Below are 20,996 nucleotides of genomic sequence, written 5' to 3' on the forward strand. Positions count from 1 at the left end.
CTCCTGTGGTGAGAAGTTTGAATCGCGTTCAAAGCTCACGAAGCATGTGAGATCCCTGCACCAGAGGATGAGGTGCACGATATGTGGTCTGGAGTTGTCCAACAGGTTCAACCATGACAGGCATGTGAAGATGAAGCACACCAGCCAGCGTGACTTCGCCTGTGTTGTGTGTGCAAAGACATTCAAACGGAGTGACCACTTACAGAGACACATGCAAAATACCCACCCATCTTGGTGAGATCTTTTTGTATATTAGCAAATACATGTACATGACGTATGTTTCAAGGATCTCGCCAAAACAGAGAATCAAGTGTCGATCTAGTTTTACAGGTGATGATAGGAATCAGCGACAGTCATGACAGTGTTCCCCAAGACACAAGGCTTTAAAGTTTAAATGCATCCCTGAAGGAAGGGATTGTATCTCCCAATCCGTATGGCACACAAAATCACATAACATCAACTAATTTCAACACATCCTGGTTTAAAGGTTAACAAGTTCAGTGTCCTATCATATTCAACTGAGCAACAACAACAATCCACTGAGCTGACATTTCTGATGACATTATCCAAGCAACCCAAGGTCTGAGCTCTGTGTTACAGTGTTGACACAGATGTGACAAATCATGGACATATAAGTCACACACTGCACACATTATTTAAACCTGGAGGACTAGGCTGTTGTACAGAGTGCTGTACTTACTGTTCCACCAGACCCAGTCTAAGATTTCTATGTCCAGATGATATTTCTCATTTTGATGGATCATCAGATTCATACAAAGCTGGTGTGTTACTCTGAAGAGCCATTATACCGACTATATCGAAACAGATATTCCTGCCTAGAAATTGAACTTGACCTCTGTTCGTCCTCAGGTGGCAGTGACCTCGCGATAGTTGGTCTGGTGGAAAGGACTAGAGGAGAGGCAACCCCGAGGACCCAGGAACATGACATCACAAGGCCTGAACCACTGTTTGTTTCTGTGAATCCTATGAACAATCCCCTGGAACAGGGGCATGTAACCGTGCACACCTGTGGTCAGTGTGGAGAACAGTTCAGGGAGCAGGAGGCACTACATCACCATGTGCAATTGCTCCACCAGGCACCATGCAGTAGTCACAATGATCCGTATGGTGATGTTGGTGCTTCTCCAGGCATGGCAGGCAGACAGTCGTTGGACCAGTCACACATGCTATCATTCGTAACCCCGGATGGAACTCTCTCCTATCCATGTTCAGACTGTGATATGACATTCATGTCGTCTACAGATCTCCTTGCACATATAGAGGCCGCCCACCAAAAGGCCCACTGTACCCTATGTGGACAGAACTTTTCCTGCAACTCCAGCCTACAGAGACATATCAGGGCTGTACACAGCGCACTGCGACATTACGTCTGTGACGTGTGCGGGAAGGCCTTCAAACGGAAGGACCACTTACAGAGACACATGCAGAACACGTGCAGGACATGACAAAATCTGAGAACATATTTACTTTAGGACTGCGTGCTACCTTTTTGTTACCAAGCACATTTTTCCTGGATGATACAACCATACCTATAGCCTCCTATGGAAGTACATGTATGTTGATTATAAACTAAATGGTTGAGTTTGTATACGAGTCTTATCCATACCGGTAGTAAGAAACAGTTTGTTCTTCCCAGAATTGCTTTCCTTTGATGATGTCAGGGCTTTAGCCAGCTCGAAACTTTTTTCCGTCAGCCAATCGTCGCGAAAATTAATTAGAAGGACCAACGTCCTTGGAAGGACTGAACTGAGACCTTGAAAAACGGGTTTTAATGAGATTATCGTATGCGAAAGGGCACCGACACACATTGTCAACAATCATAACAATAGCAAAATAAACAGTGTGTGGCTTTTACGGCCGTGGATGGCGTCCCCAAGCCGCCTGAAGCTTCCACCAAGGATTTTTGTCCGTCAAGGTTGACGGATTGGTTTGAAAATTTTTCCGTCAGACGCAACAAATTTCTGTCAATTGACGGAAAAACGGACGCTGGCTAGAGCCCTGGATGATGTGGACTCCACTGCTTCATCACGTTCAGACTTTTTAAAATTTTCAATCAATCAGATTTTGAATAATGTCATGAATACATGATGGCTCTTGGATGATGTGTACATAACCTGGTAAGTTACCTCAATCATAGGTGTTGCATTTCAAAGCCATATCTTCTGGAAAATCGAACATATCAATTTTCACAATGAATAGAATCTGTCAGTTGATTTATCACACACATTTGTTGGAGAAATGTGTACCTAGCTTCTGTAAGAAAACTTGGGCCACAGAAGGGCTTTTTTATGTGTGAGGTTAAAGCCATTGGTTATGTAATTTTTTGGGTAATATTACTTCAGATATGTGACTGTACAATTCCAATGTACACTTTCAATGTACAATGAATGTTAGCAATCGTTAAAACTAATACTGTTAAGGCTGTGTTGGTGCTGTAGTCTGGGCATTGTTGACTCTTTGTGGTTTGTGTACTGTTTTTAGATTGTTTATCTGTATGAATGATGCTGAATAATCAGTGCACATGTTATTAGGTACTTAGTCTTGAGCACAACATTTCATAGATATGCCATTGCGATCTCTATTACATGTTTTTTGGACCCCATTCACACTCAGAAAAACGATTCGGATCAAACATTTATCCGAAAAAAAAAAATTCTATCCGATCCAAAATTGCGTTCACACTCGTCTTTGGCAATCCGATTAGTGCGCCCTCAGTCTTATCCGAATGAAACATTAGGCTGAGGTCAAAGGGTAGCGCCATTTCTTACAGCTCAAAATGGCGGGAATCCACCAACTTTTGATGCTGTTGTTCCTCTGGAGAATGTTCTGTAGTCGTAGAAGGGAACGCAATCAACGGTCTTTGATCGCGAGAAGGTTTCACCGACAAAGTCTTCTGCATATTGGGATAGCTGTAGTACAGCTCAGATGTACGCCACCAGAGCGGCAGACAGAATGATCTGGGAGCGGGAGCGAAGCCTTGATTGGTGGAACAACATTGCGCTTTGAACATTTTCAGACTCGGACTGGCAGAAAAACTTCTAATTGAGCAAACTCACCTTTATATAAGTTGCATCCTATCCACTTAAAGTGAATCCTATCCACTTGCGCGTTCACACTGCCGAATCGAGACTCCCCGTGGCTCAGTTTTATCCACTTGCCGGAGTTCTATCTGCCTCCCCGAGGTGGATCGCGGGGGATTCGAATCGATGAAATCCAAGTGATTTGGGAGCGTTCATACTGCTAAGTTTTATTCGGATCGGGTAGTTTTATTCGGATAACATGTTTTATTCGAATCGTTTTTCTGAGTGTGAATGGGGTCTTAATACATGCATTACTATGTTGAATGTTCCTCTTAGAATCAAATGTGGTTTATTCATGTTTACTCATGTTTCGTGCACATGAACTTCCTTGTGATCTATTAAAAGTTATTTGCACTTGAATTTCTGTATGTGGTGTTTATTCAAAAGGTTGTCTCCTTTTACATCAGACTTTTTGTCACTTTTTACACCAGGCTTTTTTTCTGGAGGCTTTATCTAATTGAATATTTCTCTCAACTGTTGTCAGCTGATCAAATTATATGAAAATGGCCATCTAAAATTGAACTTGACCTCTGTTCATCTTCAGGTCACCATGACCCAGCAGCAGCAAGTCTGAAGCAAACTGTGGGAGGGGGATCCTCACTATTCCAACACAACTTCCGAGGGATACCAGTGGAACTAGGAGTACCCTCGTTCATGTCTCAGTCTCAGAACACGAGTCAGCCAGAGGGTCACGGTGGATACGTTTGCGGTCAGTGTCGTAGACATTTCCTCTCCCATCATGCACTGGTAACCCATGTGAAGGAGGACCATTTCTCGGCACCTCGACCACCCTCATATCATCTCGAAGAGGCGACCAATGAAAGAGAGCCTGATGCACAGTTTGAAACACCGACCGCACCAGTCATTCAGCAGCCACCAATGACTGGAGCATCAGGCCCTAGTGAGGATACGGAGCAGTATCCTTGTAGCCACTGTGATAGAATGTTCAAGGCCAAGTCAAGTCTCATGAACCACTTGAAGTCACAGCATGAGAAGATAGCCTGTGCCATCTGTGGTATGGAATTGTCCAACAAGTTCAGCCACGACCGACATTTCAAGTTGAAGCACTGTGACCAGCGTGACTTTGCCTGCTTCCAGTGTGGAAAGACTTTCAAACTGAGAGACCATTATAGGAGACACATGCAGAAATCACATCAGGACACTCTGTCGCATATGTGATCTTGGATGAAAAGTATGGAGAATTGAAATCAATGGCATACACGGATCGTGTTTATTCTTGGAAGACAAACTGTCGGTGCTGCAACTAGCTAAAGAGCAATGTCAAACTTGTTGGTGATGCTTATGACTATATTCTATCAAACTGCTCCCCAGCAACTGTGTTCCAAATAATCAGTCATAAAAGTCTGAACCAACAGAGTTTTCTTCTACCATGAAAATATACACACAGAGGAACAGGGAGACTTATCATTAAATGTACATGAAAGGGTTGCATTTAACTAAAAAGCGACCCCTTGGTGTAATAGTACACAAATGGATGATGACAAATGGATGATGATTTGATGGCGGCAATGGTAATAATGTGCAGACATGCTGCATCTTGTGCAAACCAATCTGTCCAGACTCATGTGTCATGCATTACATACATCACACGAAGACATCAGAACTCAGTTTGGATTCTTTCGCCTCCAGGTTGCCATAAAACGAGGACTGGTCTGCTGGAAGAGACGAGAGGAGGACCATTACCATGGCAACATTACATCAGCAGACCTGAACCGCCGACATGCCATGTTTCTGAAGGCCCCAGGGATCACCTTTGTATTACATGTGGGAAAACGTTTGACTCTCATCAAATGTTAGTAAGCCATGTCCAACTTCATCACCAGTTACCTAGTAGTTACTCCACGGAGTTGCCTGGAGATTCTCATCCAGGTGCAACAGCCTCTTCTGGCAGTGAATCTGCAGGTCCAGGATATCCAGCAAAGTACGGTAACCCAGAAGGGACGTTAGAGGAACATCAGACGTTCCACACCTCTGCAGATGCTGCTCGTCACGCTAAGCTACAGCGTCAGAAGAGAGAGTGCTCCATATGCGGCGTAGAGCTGTCCAACAAATATAACCACGACAGGCACGTTAAATTGAAGCACAGTAACCTGCGTGACTTCGTTTGCACCTGGTGTGGAAAGTCGTTTAAGCTGAGGGAACACCTGCAGAGACACATGCAAAAGAACCACATGCCCATGCCATAATAACACACATCCAGACTGGAGTCTGCCAAGGCAAAGCTAGATAAACAGAGAAAGTAGCAACTTGATAATAAGGAATCAGTTTTTATTCTTCACATGTATCAAGTTGAACATACTTTTTCAGCAGTGACCTGACAGCATGAAACTTTGTACAGATAGATGATGTGATGTAATGATCTGGTTTTGTTTATCATAGCTACACCTGCTCTAGGTGCGAAGTTGGAATAAGACGTCATGCAATCTTTGATTTTTGTGTGTAGATTTGAAGTTTCCATTGATTTTTGCTCTTCTATGACAATCAATTATGAGTATCCTAAGGATGAGTATGAAGATGAGTATCCTGTCTGAACTGTCTGTAGCTGCCATGCATCAACAAATGATGCAAGGAAACAATTGATTTTGATTGACTGATTGATTGATTTATTGATGCAAGGAAAAAAGAAACCTTTGATGGAGGCAGGAGTTGAGTCGTATTAGTTGATTACATTAAATATACATGTAGGATGATGGTTATAATGTAGGGTGCTTTAGAACATGGGAAATCTTTAAAGCAGGTGCTTGTATTAGGTACCTTTGTGTCATTACTGCCGGCCATGTCTATCATAGAATACGAAAACGCGCTAGACATTCCTTGGTTATTTCGAAGACCTGGACTTATTTGTTTTGCGGTTGACATTTTGTAAACCAGACAGCAAACAGTTGTACAAAATCATAATTTCAGTGCGCACATATAGTGAAACTGTTATTTACTTAGCAATATGTTAATTGAATCATTATTTAGGGAGTTCGCCATTGTGGAAAGGTGAAATGTTCAACATCTGAGGCTACGTTTTAAGCACGTTAGTTGGGGGTTTGTTTTCTTTATTGTTGTTACTGTATAGTACTGATTATGTGACATGTACAATGCAGTATTGGTTTTAGTGCGTAGATATGTAATGAAACTATTCTTGTAAGGCATGCAGAACGTTCTGAAATGTAAGCAAAAAACAAACAAACTTTGTAGGTTATGTTTGAATCCTGTTGGGAGTTTGTTCGTGTTTAGTTTGGTTATTTTAGAGCCTTACGTATGTTGGCATAATGGCAATGTAAAGCAGAGTGTGCTCTTTTGTCAATCTAGATGTAGATCACAAAAAGTTAATAGCACAGTATTGTAAGCTTGTACGTATACAGCAGTACATGGCACAGTATTGTATGTATGTAAGCTTATACAGCAGTACATGGTACAGTATTGTAAGCTTGTAAACCAACGCCTTTTGATTTTCAGTTTTTATGTTACACCACTTTTTCCTTTTCGTAGCTTATATACATGTTTTCTTCAAATATGCGTCTCGAGTCATTATTGTGTTAAAGCATTGATACATTTAAAGGAATAGAATGTGAGAATTTCTACAAAATCATGACAGCTGAAGCAGAACAACGCATTTGTAATTGTCCTTGGAAGCCACCATGTCATACATTGTAACTTTCACTGACGACATTGTAGTGTATGGAAAGGGAAAAGACTAGAACACCGACCAGGGGTACCTCAAGGCATCATGCTTGGGCCCCACTTGTTGGAGGAGGGGTGCCCACAGATGGACGATTCAAATTAGATTCCGTTGTTTCTTCCTTTTGTGACATTAGCGTTGTTTTCCCTTAACGTGACCTTTGTCTTGCCACTAAGTCTTTCTCACACTTGTCTTAGAATCGTGAATGCCAGTTGGCCGCATTGCATTATATAGAAGATCAAGTACCATTTACTTAATTAGTAACACCAAACAGTAGCCTTAATGCGATTCACTACAATATATTGAGCTATAAAGCTATACAGTATTTGAATTCTGAAAACGCGCTTTAAATGGTCATGACAGAGGTACGTTCTTTGTCTATAGAAATGCCGAGGAGCTCGGGCGGTACTCAGCAGCCGCACCAGTGGAGGGAAGTCCTGGGCACCATGCTTCCTCAGCAGTACGACCACCTGCAACCGCCAGGGGGCGCAGCTGATTTTAGCGTGTACGGCGACCAGCGTGGCGACGAGGGCGTGTTCTGTGACCTGTGCGGCAAACGGTTCTACAGGAAGCAAAACCTTATTAACCACAAGCGGGAGGTACATGACAAGATGAACGTCGTGGTAAGACAAGTATAGCTCCGTGTTGTTTGATATGTGATTCAATTGGACTTATTTGTCTGTAAATTGTCAAAAACATAAAGCCAGGGCTACCCAGCTCGCTATGAATGAATCGTCTTCTGAAACAAGGAATATGCGAAGGGAATGATCATACCATTTGATCATGTTTATTGATTGCATTCCACTTATTCGATTCTCTAAATATCAGTTTGTCCCATTGGTGCCTTTACAGACATGTGAGCTGTGTGGGGCCGAGGCCTGTAATAAATACAACCTGGCCAGGCACATGAGGACCAAACACAGGTGAGTCTCCAGACGATACCATATTCCTTTCCCCGTATTTTCCTCGATTTGTTTATGTACAGTTACATCAGGGGATCATGCGTAATACGGTGTTCCTCAGTTTCGTCCCTCCCTGTTTCCCTTCCAAGGGTACTGTCACCCTTATTGTACAATGGGTTTATAACAGGATTTTTAAGGGAGGGAATTTGTAGCACATTGATGGGTGTGTCGTACTACAATGTAATCTCCAAGCAGATCCTACGGTGCCAAGGAAAATAGCGGGCCAAAGGGAATCAGACGGGCACTCCGGTCGCATACACACTCCTAGGCCGGTTTTACTCCTCTGCCAGCCTTTGATACTATTTTATGCCACCGTAGGATCTACTTGGAAATTATTTCGTATACAACAACAAGCCGACTTGGGACGGAAAATGTCGCTATTGATTATTTCTAACGATACGATACCTTCGCTGAAAATCCCAACATAAAAACTACGCCCAAACAGCGGATTGCTACGTCATAACGTTTCCTCTGTCTCTCTCTGACCGTTCTCACAGCGACAGCCGTAACCACACGTGTCACGAGTGCGGGAAGTCCTTCAAACTGCGGCATCACATGACGCGCCACATCATGAACAGGTCGTGTGCAGACAGCAACGCTCCAAATGCTCCACCAGACAACAGTTAACCCTTCAAATATTCCACCTCTCAATGGAGACAAGTACATGGACTGACGGGTGATGAAAGAACATAAAATGACCCCGTTGTAGACAAGATTACATCCGTATATGTCAGGCAGACTGGTCCTGTAAAGACCAGTCTCTTAGTTCCTCCTGATCGTATACTGTAAATGTATTTAAGTTCGCGGGAATTTAATTTCGCGGTAGCGGGAAAAAGGACTTTTCGCGGTGGATTTAAGTTCGCGGTAACACCGTAGACTGCAATCTAATATCATAATAGAAAAATGTTCGCGGTGGTTTTAAATTCGCGGTGAAGTGGTCACCGCGAAAACCGCGAACATTAATCCACCGCGAACATTTCTGCATTTACTATTTCAATGACGTGTTTGATATCGCAATCAGTTTCTGAGACCGAAAGGAAAGTTATATATAAATTTATTTTAGAGGTATAAGGCAGAAATGTTGACTTAAAAAGAATAGATGTATATCTTACTACCAACTCGGGTCTTCTTGGTGATATAGAAATGTCAACGTTTTAGGCTAAGCTGAATGTGCAATAGAAACACATACCCACACGTCGTTTCAATACGTCTTGATAAAAAATATATTTGTTTCAGGTCAGGGATCACACGTGTTCTTCGATGTATACTTTGAAAATATTTGGTGCCCAGTCATGAATTTTTAACTTTGTTACTAGTATTATCAAATATCTTACAAAGGCACTGGTGTTTAATTTAGTACTTCTTTACAAGATTTTATTGTAAGAATGTTTTTCAAGGTCGGTAAGGCTTGGTGTATGTGACCTATGTATACGTACGTCAGTGGGTGTTATTAAATCATTCCTTGGTGCGTTTTTATAAGCTAGTATATATGGGGTAGGGTATACTTGCCCCTAGCAAATTTTGCTTTCATTGTAATAGTCCCATGAATTTTACATGGCGTCTCAATAACATTTTGAATAGCTGGATATAGCATCACGAGGGGCCTAAGTCATACTCCTAATGCTCTTGTCGCCAGGGGATATATACGGGACTGTTATTTGAGCATTTTAGCCGTTACTTTTGTTGTAAGTATGTTTATGGCACGAAATAAAGTGGAAGAAGTTGCACTAAAGTCTGTGTCGAATCCATCGGAAGAAATTCCATGACGTCAGAAAAGTGCCAACAACAATGGTTGCGCTTTGTGACATATCGCCTGCAGAACGCAACGGATTACAACCTCTCTTGGGCTTGTGGTTTAGTGTTTATAATGTACACGTAAAAGCTATGTGACTGATGATGACGCATGTAACGTCATCACCGCAACACACCAAGTTGCGATGATGCAGCAATAGTTATGTGATTATGCTACAGTTGGTTTAAAATTCTCAAAGACCTAAGCCTGTTCCATAATTTTGTCATTGGCAATATTTCGAACAGTTGTAGATTTTACACGAGTGACGGAAACGTCTACCCCGTTTCACATAATAGCACTCATCAAGTTGTCATTTTATCTGGTCCAATTATGTTTTGGAGACATAGTATGTTTATGTCAATGAGCTATGAAGGGCGATGCTAACTTACAGAAGCGCCGCCTATCTTGTTATTGTACGTCGTGTTCACACTACCTGGCCACTACATGTATGTCGCGAACTCATTACATCATGAAATTTCGCACACATAAAATCTATATTTGTTGTGACGCTCTCTCCTTTTTGATAAACGTTTCCAGCGTAAATCGATCCCGTGCCCTGTATCCGGGTGACATGTTCCTGAAGTGCTTTCCATGTTTTCCAACATTGGTCTGCACGCGCCACGAGGTCCCCATAGGGCCCTTCTTCAAGTGCTTTTCCACTTCTCTCTATTGAATTTTGTCCGGGCGGCGTTTTTACCTGAGGAATGAGAAAGGTGTTGCGCAAGTTTACGTTCTCTCTGGTTGTTGCAAAATTTGGATTTTCCGCCGAATTTGCCCGGCAGACGAACTGCATGTGTACTTTGTGCAAAGGTTCTGAATGAGGACGTCTCATGACAGCTGGTCAGTCGGGATGGCTTGGACCTGAAGTGACCACGACGCCAAGCGCTCAGATAGGATTAGGTTGTCTTCTGCAAGAGTGTTTCTGGTAAGGTCTTGTACACATTTCCCTGGACTTTTTCTTCATGACCATTTCCTTCATGATTTTGTTTGAACCTTTATTTGATGTCAAACTCACAGGAAAAAAAACGGTGGTTATCAACAAAACATCGATATGGGTCATATGAATTTCAATACACGATCAAAGAGCGAACTGTTTATCATAGACGTTTTTGCTACGCGCTCAGATGTTGGTCGGATGTCCTTCGGAGAATATCACTAGTGGGCCCAAACCTCAGCGCCAACAGTTACTAGTACTATGTATTTTCACACTACAAACGTCAGTATCACATCTATAGTGTTTCAAAGCTCACATGTATTGTTTCGAGCTGAGTTATTGAAAAATGTGTTTTGGTAAGATACTACATACTATGGGTAAATAAATGTTCGGGACCCATAATGCCGATAACTTTTTGAAGTTTGGGGTTGAGTCAACCGTCTCGAGCTAGGATACAGCGGGCAGTTTTCTGAATATTCGACGGCGGTTGTAACCTGGTATCCAAAGCTATCATAGCGTGTTTTATTTGCAAAATACTGTAAAAATAGCGACTAATCAACTAACTAAATTTATATGGTTTAATGTTTACTATTGTCGCAAATAGCGCGAGAGGACGAAGGGACCCGGCAGTTTTTATAGGTTTTGATACCAGGCTACGGCGGTTGTGTTATGTTTTGCTGTGGTACACGGTTTATAATGGTCAGCTATTGCTACAAATGTGTACTTTAAACAGTTTGATATGCCACAGATGTAAACCACGGTTGCTATAGCGGTCTGTGTGTGCTTGTTGTTACGCAAGTATAGACGTAGCGAGCTTGAAGCCGCTCATAAGAACACTTTATATCAGTTATACAAATTGTAAAGAGTCTTGTGTGTTTTCGCGCCACTGCACTTTGCTGAAGAGTTCAGCCCAAGAGCGCTCCACAATTGTTGACGTCTCTTAAAAGGTTACATCTGTTCAATAAATAGTAAGGAAAATTTCTTTAAGTACCGGCTGATGTTGTGGAGTACAAAACTTCAATGAAATGATTTTGGTTTTGCAAGATGAACTTTTAGCCGCAATACTTTGAACTGTTAGACTTTCTTCGCATATTGAAAATACTGTACTGACTAATTATGTATGAAGTGCAATATTGTGAGCTTTATAGCCGGCAAGCTAGATATACCAATGATTTAATAAAAAATCAATTGAAAAATAATTTCCATTAAAAATTAGCTCAATGGCTTAGCTACCCAAGGCGAACTCAATCTCATACTAGTATCTTACCGACTTACGTTAATTTTAACATGACGCTGATCGAAATCTTTATAAACACATTGGAACGCTTTGCTGAACAAGTGATATCTTTCAGTTGAGACAGAGACGATGAAAAGTAAATGAAAATTACGTAAGTGGATACTTTAACAAGCGCCTCACAAAGTTAAGCCCACTGACTGACTGACTGAATTACGAACCACGTTTCTGTGTTTGCAGTTCACTATGACAACGGTAGGTGGAGACATCCCAACCCAATGAAGCCCAAGCTGTTACAAATGACCAATATGTTCGGCATTAGGAAGTATTATGTAAGTTTTCTTCTAAATACACTATCTGTATATCTCTAATTTCTTAAGCTTCCGATTTCACCAGGGTGTTTTCTTTTACACAATCAGTGGTATGGTCTCACCTGCTTACGTTTCGATGTCTATTAGACATTAACACTCCAGTCAGAAGCTTTGAGGAAGTTGTCTGATAAGCAGGAGGGACTATAACTGGTTGTGGAAAAGAAAACTCCAATATCCTCTGATTTATTCTTTTGATCTGAAATTCTTCCACCGACGTATGTCACATATTAAAGATGAAATCTTGAAGCTCTGGATGGAAAACTTTTTTTTGCAGAGGGAAGACTTAGAGCACTTCACACCCCGGGAACGAGAGGACTGGGTGCTGGAGCAGTTTGCGGCTTATGATGACGAGCTCAGAAACAATCCTGGGGACGACTTTGTAGAGGAAGTGCTGAAGAGGCTCCAAAAGGTTTGATTTTTGCTCAAAACTTTTCACCCTCTTGCATCATCATTAGCTTCACTCTCATATTTCATGATGAAATACTAACGGGCGAGGTAGAATACAAAATACGTACGTTCAGCACACCACAAAACATTCTATAAGCAGAGGTTAGGCTCCATTTGTTTTGGCGCCTTTTCAGGCGTTTTCGTCAGGTTTTCAATTTCGTCAGGATTCATGTGTGTGGCTGATAGACAAAAATAATAGCTGGCAAAATAGAAAGTCCGATAAGACGCCCCAAAAAATGCACAAAACAGCTGGAGCCTAACCTTTGCTCATAAAGTAACCACAAAAGGACTTAATACCATACCTAGATCTCATTTGATTACATTGGTTATAACCTAACACTACATTTTTAGTAACAGTAACTTTTTCCACAGGAGACGAAGAGGTGGATCTCCTGGAACCATCGCGCCTTCGGGCCGGTCAAGTCCCGTGCCCAGATCCTGCATCTCTCGCAGTGGGTGAAAAACCTCAAGCGTAGAGGTAAGTTTTTCTCAGTTATTAACATGTTATGTACATGTCTTAACGAAAATCTTGTTAAGGATCCTTTTTTCCCCTACTGTACATTTTAGACATGGACTTCAACCTGCAATTGTACACAATTGAATTATACTATTCACCTGGGGACCAGTCTTTCCCAGGGCTGTAGGCCCAGTGTTTTTCCGCAATTTAACCTTCTTTTCCCGCCTGGCCAACTTTTTGCTTAGTTTGATAAAAAAAATGATAGCCCTAGTTGCCATTAAGGGTCTTCCTTGGAAGTCTATCGAAGGAGGGGGGTGGTATGTTAGCCCTAGTGCGGTCAAGCTGGCCTGTGTGATCACTAGGTAGCTATCGGGAAGCACATTGACATGTTGTCATTCATTCATTCCCTCACTCCACAACCACAAGGTTTTATCTACACGTCCGGAGACACGGATGACGATGTGGACGTGCTGGACCAGTTCGAGGATCACGTGCTCAGGTTTGACATCCTGCTGGACACGTTCAAGGCCAACATCTACAACCCGCTGGCGGACTTCTTCTACGACGACGATGAGGCCGCACTGGACCTCCAGGACATCATCTTTGAACTGGATTCAGGTGAATACAACGAAACTCCTTTCTAATTACCTGCAGTGAAAAACTGAGATTTTGGGACGTTGGCGGAGTATTTTGTCGTAACTTTGATAAGTTGATTCGAAATTTATTCCAAGTCTAAATAATAAATCTAAAAGAGGAACATTGCCGAATATGTCAAATACAGTCTAGTTTTCCCTATATAAATAAATATAGGGTGGCGTTACATTAATGATAAAAAAAGTCTCCTGATCGCCCCTGTTCTGTTGTCACCAGCTTTGGATGCCTGGAAAGGTCTGATGAGCTGGGAGGACGTGGACGCCTCGCTGTTCACCTTCGCCAGTAAGGGGTGTGTGGACGGCCTGACGTGCCGGCAGGGGCAGCGGGACTTCGGGCTGGTCCTCCGACTCCTCCCCGACCTCAGCGAGAAGGCCCACGAGAGCCTGCGGCTAGTCCGCAGGTGGCGCCTGATGCAGGCTGTTGACAAGGCAGAGGCCTCCACGCCGAGAAAGTACGGCAAGGGAGACACGCCGGCCAAAGCGTACGGAAAGTCCTCCAAGAAACACGCAGCCGCGAGAAACGACGAGGACGAGCTGAGAGACGAAGACGAACCGTCCGCCGTCGATGACGAGCAAACCCGAACCAGCTTTTCGGTCGAAATCAGTAAGCGTAGGAAGTTCAAAGGACAATATGGCAACGCGAAGTCTGACCTGGCGAAGTACGAAAGCCGCTGTCAGGAGCTGGAGGCGGAGATACAGAGCCAGAGAAACAGGGTCAAAGACCTGGAGAAACAGCTGCGAACTGCCCAGAGGAAGTTCAACAAGTTCGAAAACGAGGTTCGGGGTGAGAAGCGGAACTACAGGAAGCTGAGGGAGAGGTTACAGGCCATGAAGAAGGACAACAAGCAGCTGGAGTCTCATCTGGACAACACAACAGACAAGTACCACTCTGTGGTCGCACAGATGCAGCAGATACTGCGCAGGTTCGCCACTACATTTATTTGTCGTCATGCCAGTTTGTTCAAGTACATGTAGGTGGAAAAGTGCAGTATTTGGATCCACAGAATTCATTCATAAGTAATTCCATGCGTAACTCCATGACTCTGAAGCTTAGAGGCTCGTTTTTATGTCGACAGTCTGTCCTTTGTCGTACTCGTAGAACAAGAGATGATTCAGAGTTGATATGAGGTAAAAAAAATATATGTCAGTTTTTTTTTTATTGTCGATGTTGCCGACAGGTCCAGACAACTGCGGGACTACCAGAACCAGGCCAAGGATAAGGTGGAGGGTTCACAGAAGGAACTGAAGGAGGCGAACGAACAGATCAAAGCGCTACTGAACGAACGGAAGGCCCTGAAGCGGAAATGTGCCTTTTTGAAGACAAGAGCACAGAACAACGACGCCAAGGCTGTGTAAGTGTTTAGGTATAATGCATGAGTTGTAGCATGGGCCTGCGAAGGTTTTTGTTTTTCGTACAACCTTATCGGGGCAACTTCCCTGTACCGTCAACTTCCCACATTGCATTCTAGGGAAGAAAGAGGCCTGAGTTTAGACTAGATATTATCCAAACTTTACGTCATAGCCATAAATCGATTTTAGCAACTAACATTTTTGGAACGAGGAAAAAGAGGAAAAAGTACAACTTAGGCTTTCTGTTTTTCTCTTGACAGTCACATGGAAAGTCAGTTGGATAAGACCAAGGAACACGGTCAATATACAGAGAAGGAGCTCTTCAAGGCAAGAGAAGAACTGAAGAAGCTACAAGACAAGCTCAGCATCAACGAGAAGAAGACGCAGAACATGGAGGAAAAGTTCGTTCTTACTGGATTTCTCTTATCACGCGTTCTTGTTTTGCACTGAAGACTGAAGCAGAGTAAATACGGTTAAAATTCACTGTGTTGTACATATTGGATTGTCAGAGTACTGTAAGGGAGACGGCCTGGAATATGAGAGACACATTTTGTTCACTTTGGCAAGCATCTTGATTTCCCTCTAAGCGTATTGGACACTGTAGTCGCTGTGTACGTACGGTGTACTGTATTCATTTCCCGCTACACAACGTATATGCTGACGGAGCTGTTTCTGCAGGTTGTTCCAGGCGCGGGAACGTGCTGACACCATCCTCAAGGAGCTGAAGGAGAAGGAGAAGCGGGCGGAACAGCTGGAGCAGGAACACACACAGCTGCTGGACATCTTCAGAGGTGGGCATAGTGCAGATAAAGTTTAAAAAAATACTTTTCTTTGTCCTATCCATATATAATATACAAACTCGATATTGACATATTGCGCAATCACATTAAAGGGATTATAATTAAATCTCCCCATTTGTGTCTAGCCTTAGTTTCTGATAATTTACTTTCTATAGTAATCATATTTTATTACATTTGCAGAAAATTACAACGACATGTCTTGTCTGCGTATAGTACCCATGAAATAATTGCAGATAAAGTTTATGCGAATAATTCTTTTCTGACCACAGGTACGTTTTAATTATCTAGACACGCCATAGATCCTGTGTTGTAAAGACTCTTTTGTTGTAAGGTTCTTTTACCCTCTTCTATTCAGAACTTCCAAAACGGAAAGAGAAGCCGCTCTCGAACTACCAACTCGACGTCATCGCTGCGAATATTGAAGACTTCTGGCCGGATGTTGCCAAGACGCTCGGCATGTCTCGGACAACCACCGATCACCTTCGCCGCGACTACTCCGACGAGAAGAACCGAAGTCGCGCGATGTTGTACGAGTGGAAGGCACGAAGTGCCGAGAAGGCAACCATGAAGTCGCTGGTGGCTGCGCTTATTGCGATGGGCTACGGACATCAGGACACAAAGGCGGTTTTTCAGGTATTGAAAACAGTACGTTAGAAGGACAGCTATATAACCAGTAATGCGCGGTAACTTTTATAATTTTGTTAATGCTTCTCTCATGTAACATCCCAATGATGATAACTATCTCAAACAATTATTGATGGTGTATATCTTATTACAGAATCAGCTGACCAAGAAAGCGTTGAAGACCAAAGAATTGAAAGACCGTCAGGCTGTTAAAGAGGAATCGTCGGGGCGAGGCAGCAGTGGTTCTAGCGGGTACGAGTCAAACGCCAAGGCTCCGACAACTTGCGACTTTGACGGCGATCGGGAGTACGAGTCCCTGCCGAAGATACACGATCGTGAATATGAGTCGGCGAAGAAAAACGATCCTGACTACGACTACGACTCGAGAAGGCACGACCGAGACTACGAGAGGGACGACCGCGACTATGACAGGCGCGACAATGAGTACGACAGAGATGGTCGTGAGTATGACAAGGATGGCCACGAATATAACGGGGATCGTGAATACGACAGGGACGATCGGGACTACGGCAGAGATGACCGTGACTACGACAGGGATGACCGAGACTACGACAGGAATGGCCGCGAATACGACAGAGGTGAATACGACAGGGACGACCCTGAGTACGAGACTGCCCAGGAGAGGCGTGATCCCGAGTACGACTATGACGCTATGCTGAAGAAGGACGACTATTTGCCAAAAATGCGCGGGCGAGAAAGAACTGCTCCGGAAATTGAATATTGAATGCTCACGCAACAACCTCGTTTGACTTTGAGCTTGAGCTATGAACGATACAAAGAACACTCCTTACCAGTGTCACCATGTTAAACTATGGTAAAGGCCTAGGCGCCTTGAAGCATGCACTGTCCGGATGTGTGCCGCACGTATGTCTTTGCGTGTGAGTTACCCCCTCTCTTTCCATGAGTGTACGCGCGTACATGTAAACAAACTGTATATATACATGTGTACTTGTGATCACAAAGGAATCACTTCGTCCAATCCTTGAAAGGTTTTAGATGGGATTTTACCAAACATTGCAACTTGAACCCCATCCCAAGCTGGTGTAACGACCACATTTTTCAACTTAAACTGGGCCATATTTATATTTCAGCCATACCATAGGTATGGTGAAATATATTGTATTCGTAATGTTTCTTTCTTTCTTTCTTTCTCCTGTCAAATCTTCAAATCGAATCAACTCCGCCATTTTTTGACCGATTGACTTGAAATTTGGCACAAAGGTAGAGTAAGCCAATACCCCCAGGTGTTTTTTTCATTTTTTTCATATCTGCCTTTAAAATGATTTTATTGAGGTTTTTGTCAATTTTTATGTATATTTCGGGCTCCTGTACCCTGGTATTACAGCCGAATGACATGAAATTTGGTACAGAGGTGCCTTGATCATATGCTCACCTAGATTCAATAACAGTTTTGGCTTACGGTACAACAAATTGCTTAATTTGCGATTTTTTGCCATTTTTTTTACCAAAAAAGGACATTTTTGGCTCCTGTAGCCTCGTTTTGCAACCAAATGATCTGAAATTTGGTATAAAAGTGCCCTTCAATTATGTGCACATAAATTCAATAAAAGTTTTCCCATACTGTACAACAAAATGCTTAATTTTGCGATTTTTGGCCATTTTTTGACCAAAAAAGGACATTTGTGGCTCCTGTAGCCTCGTTTTACAACCAAATGATCTGAAATTTGGTATAAAAGTGTCATTCAATTATGTGCACATAAATTTAATAAAAGTTTTCCCATACGGTACAACAAAATGCTTAATTTTGCGATTTTATGGCTCCTGTTCCCTTGATTTACAACCCAATGACCCGTAAATTGGTAAAGGGGTGCTCTAGATATCTATTCAAATGACCCATGTATAATTTTTGGCATGGACCACTTTACAATGATATATTTGGGATTTTTTTTGTCATTTTCCAATGGCCAAAGGGGTCAACGACCTCAAGGCCTATTGTTGCATGATGGAGATGGCTGAAATATGCTGTATTTGCTCTCAAGCAAATGTCGGCCTTTCTAGTTATTGATTCTATTTTTATCATCAACTTGGGCCATATCATTCTCATTGTTTGGATGTCATCCGCTTGAGTGTTGAATGTTCGCGCCAAAAAAAAAACAAAAAAAAAACAAGAGAAGTTTTTCTTTTTCAGTCGGTAAATTGTACATTTCATTGCATTCAATATCACCTAGTTCTTGGGTAGGAAAGAAGATATTGGCGACTGATGTGTAGCCTAGGCCTACAATGTTTTGTTCAAATGCGTGATTTTTGTTATGGGTTATCTACAGTTTTAGACCGATACAGGGATGGAGGTAACTCTTGATTTAGCTTTTGAAGCTCCCTTGTATTCCTTTTATCATTCCAATGAAAGATAATGAGAGATAATCGCATTATCCTCCACCCGGGACTATGTAAATACACGGGGTACGTTGATGTGGGTAGGTTTGGGTACCAATAGCACTAACATGTGTACTAAAATACTTAAATATAAAGAATGGATCATATTACAGTTTTGGCGGGAAAGCAAAGTGGGCGCAGAAAATCCAACCAACGTAATTTATGCCAAAAACAAAAAAAATCAGTCAGATGTGAAAAAAAGACTAAAAATATTGTGTTTTTGTGCCACATGTTTTACTTAAGCCTTTCTACATGTGAAATTATTCGTATAGGAAGTGTTGACAAATGTACAAACCCGCAAAATGAAGTTTTCAGACAAAAACATGTCTGGATTTGTAAACCCCTTACGAGCCTTCCTCGTTTCCCCATTCCCAAAAAGCCGAAATTCGCGAATGAGGGCGGCTCCGTTAGCGAGATACAGGACCATTTCTCACTTCCGGTTTCTGACGGCATCAAATTAGGCTCTCTTGGGGGATGTGATTTTTACTTGATAGAACTTTAAAAAAATCTCGTGTTTACACATATTCCAGGACATTATCAATGTTTTTTTTCAACGGTTCTGTCACATGCAATTTGAATGTTTACTAAAATAGGATCCGATATTTTTTCTATCTGGTAGTTTAAATGGAATTTATTTCGTCCTCCCACGGTCTAAAGAATGTGTTCTGCAATACCTTTAAGTTTTCGACCGGTGACCAGAAGTGCTCGCCGCAACACCTTGTTGTTGTTGGAATGACCATTAGAAAGCAATATTGCTACTGTACAGTCTGTCTAATGAGTATTTCTTTGTAATAAGACTCTTTGTAATAAGTGTAAATTATCAAAAAATATGTGATTTCTCTTCCATCAAATTTGGGGGCTCTAGTGGATATTGTCTATAGGATACTTCCTATGGTGGAATAGATCTGTTTTGATAGGTACCGGTACAGGTAAGAAGCAACTGATTTGATGTTAGAGACAGTGATATCTGTCATCACGTCTGTTGTTGGGCTTTATGACTATCAGTTCAGGAACAAGTCATTACTTAATACTATTTCTTATTGACACTAAAGGTTTTAACTGAAGATTACAGGGAACTTAAGAATAGTCATCATCATTACTCCAGGAGCGCTCCCCAGACGAGGTACCCCATTAATGTCCAGACTGTAGATGTTTCGGTCACCCATAGCGTTCCAAAAAGGAAGTAAAAGACAACAGAGTGTACAAAGTTTATGGTTTATTGTAGTTGTGAAAATCTTACAAGACGTTTACAATTACATCCATGGCTTGTAGTTGACTTTGTGTGTGTCTCTCTAATGAATATATCTTTGTAATAAGACTCTTAGGTCTAAAACATGATATTCGGAAAAGATGTATTTGCCCTTCCAACAAATTCGGGAACATATGCCACATCTGTCATTGCCACATTTTCACTTCATTTTAAGGACACATGTATCCTGATAGCTAGAGATTGTGGCACATACATGTAAACCCTCTTTTATACACAAATTTTGGAGATAAATGAAGTGTTTTAGCCCAATGAAAAAACATATAAACTGTAAATTAAATAGTTGGACAAAATATTGTGTAACATAATTAACAAGTTGAACAGTTTTCTTCACTGGAACATCTATCTGCATTGTTACAAATACAGAAACGTCTGCAAGCTTTAACACACTTTGTTATCCATATCACACTGTCCTTTTCCCTGTGGTAAAACAATGTCATAAATTTGTCTTTAAAAAGCTGACAGTTAAACAAAGTCAAAGGGCAACAAGACCAATACTCAATTAGCCAAAGAAAGTGAAGTATGACTTCACAAGATACTTTCGATCAAGTTTGAATGGTCTATCATGTTTCTTTTCTGTCATTTTTACACTGACGCTACATAGACTACCACTATGTTATAACATGTGCACTTTGCATATAGGCCCTATTACACTACGTTCATAAACATGATCATTGTATCCACATACATATATATGTATACCTAGTACGTAGTTTAGTCTCTCATACATAACACTGTTCTAATAAATAGTCTACTATATATATTTATATATATACTACACAAGTACAAAAGACTTTCTCTAATACATTGTACAGTTAGCTATCATCTTGTAGAGGCAGCAAGATGTATTTCCACTGTGCATTAAGCGATACTTACATGGAAAGAGAATGAAAATAAC

The 20,996-nt window shown here is 41.9% G+C and overlaps 2 protein-coding genes across 6 annotated transcripts in view; both read left to right on the forward strand.

Annotated features, from left to right (window-relative positions):
- The window catches only part of LOC118430328 (protein suppressor of hairy wing-like), a 47,914-nt gene extending 38,456 nt beyond the window's left edge, over nucleotides 1-9,458 (forward strand). The window contains exons 3-5 of one of the 5 annotated variants that reach the window (XM_035841156.1): nucleotides 7,177-7,415; nucleotides 7,645-7,715; nucleotides 8,252-9,458. In XM_035841156.1, the coding sequence (XP_035697049.1) occupies nucleotides 7,177-7,415; nucleotides 7,645-7,715; nucleotides 8,252-8,381 (440 nt within the window). In that variant the 3' untranslated portion in view covers nucleotides 8,382-9,458. The other 4 variants (XM_035841148.1, XM_035841147.1, XM_035841155.1 and 1 more) reach the window with 4 other exon arrangements.
- A 642-nt stretch (nucleotides 9,459-10,100) lies between these two features.
- On the forward strand, nucleotides 10,101-17,515 carry LOC118430313 (myosin-11-like). The gene is made up of 11 exons (XM_035841082.1): nucleotides 10,101-10,471; nucleotides 11,955-12,046; nucleotides 12,360-12,494; nucleotides 12,905-13,010; nucleotides 13,416-13,607; nucleotides 13,860-14,565; nucleotides 14,821-14,994; nucleotides 15,253-15,393; nucleotides 15,671-15,783; nucleotides 16,148-16,425; nucleotides 16,571-17,515. Exons 2-11 carry the CDS (start codon nucleotides 11,993-11,995, stop codon nucleotides 17,159-17,161), a joined length of 2,490 nt encoding a protein of 829 aa, XP_035696975.1. The 5' UTR covers nucleotides 10,101-10,471; nucleotides 11,955-11,992; the 3' UTR covers nucleotides 17,162-17,515.
- Nucleotides 17,516-20,996: the final 3,481 nt, after the last annotated feature.

The sequence above is a fragment of the Branchiostoma floridae genome, chromosome 14 (genome assembly GCF_000003815.2).
Source record: "Branchiostoma floridae strain S238N-H82 chromosome 14, Bfl_VNyyK, whole genome shotgun sequence".
NCBI lineage: Eukaryota > Metazoa > Chordata > Leptocardii > Amphioxiformes > Branchiostomatidae > Branchiostoma > Branchiostoma floridae.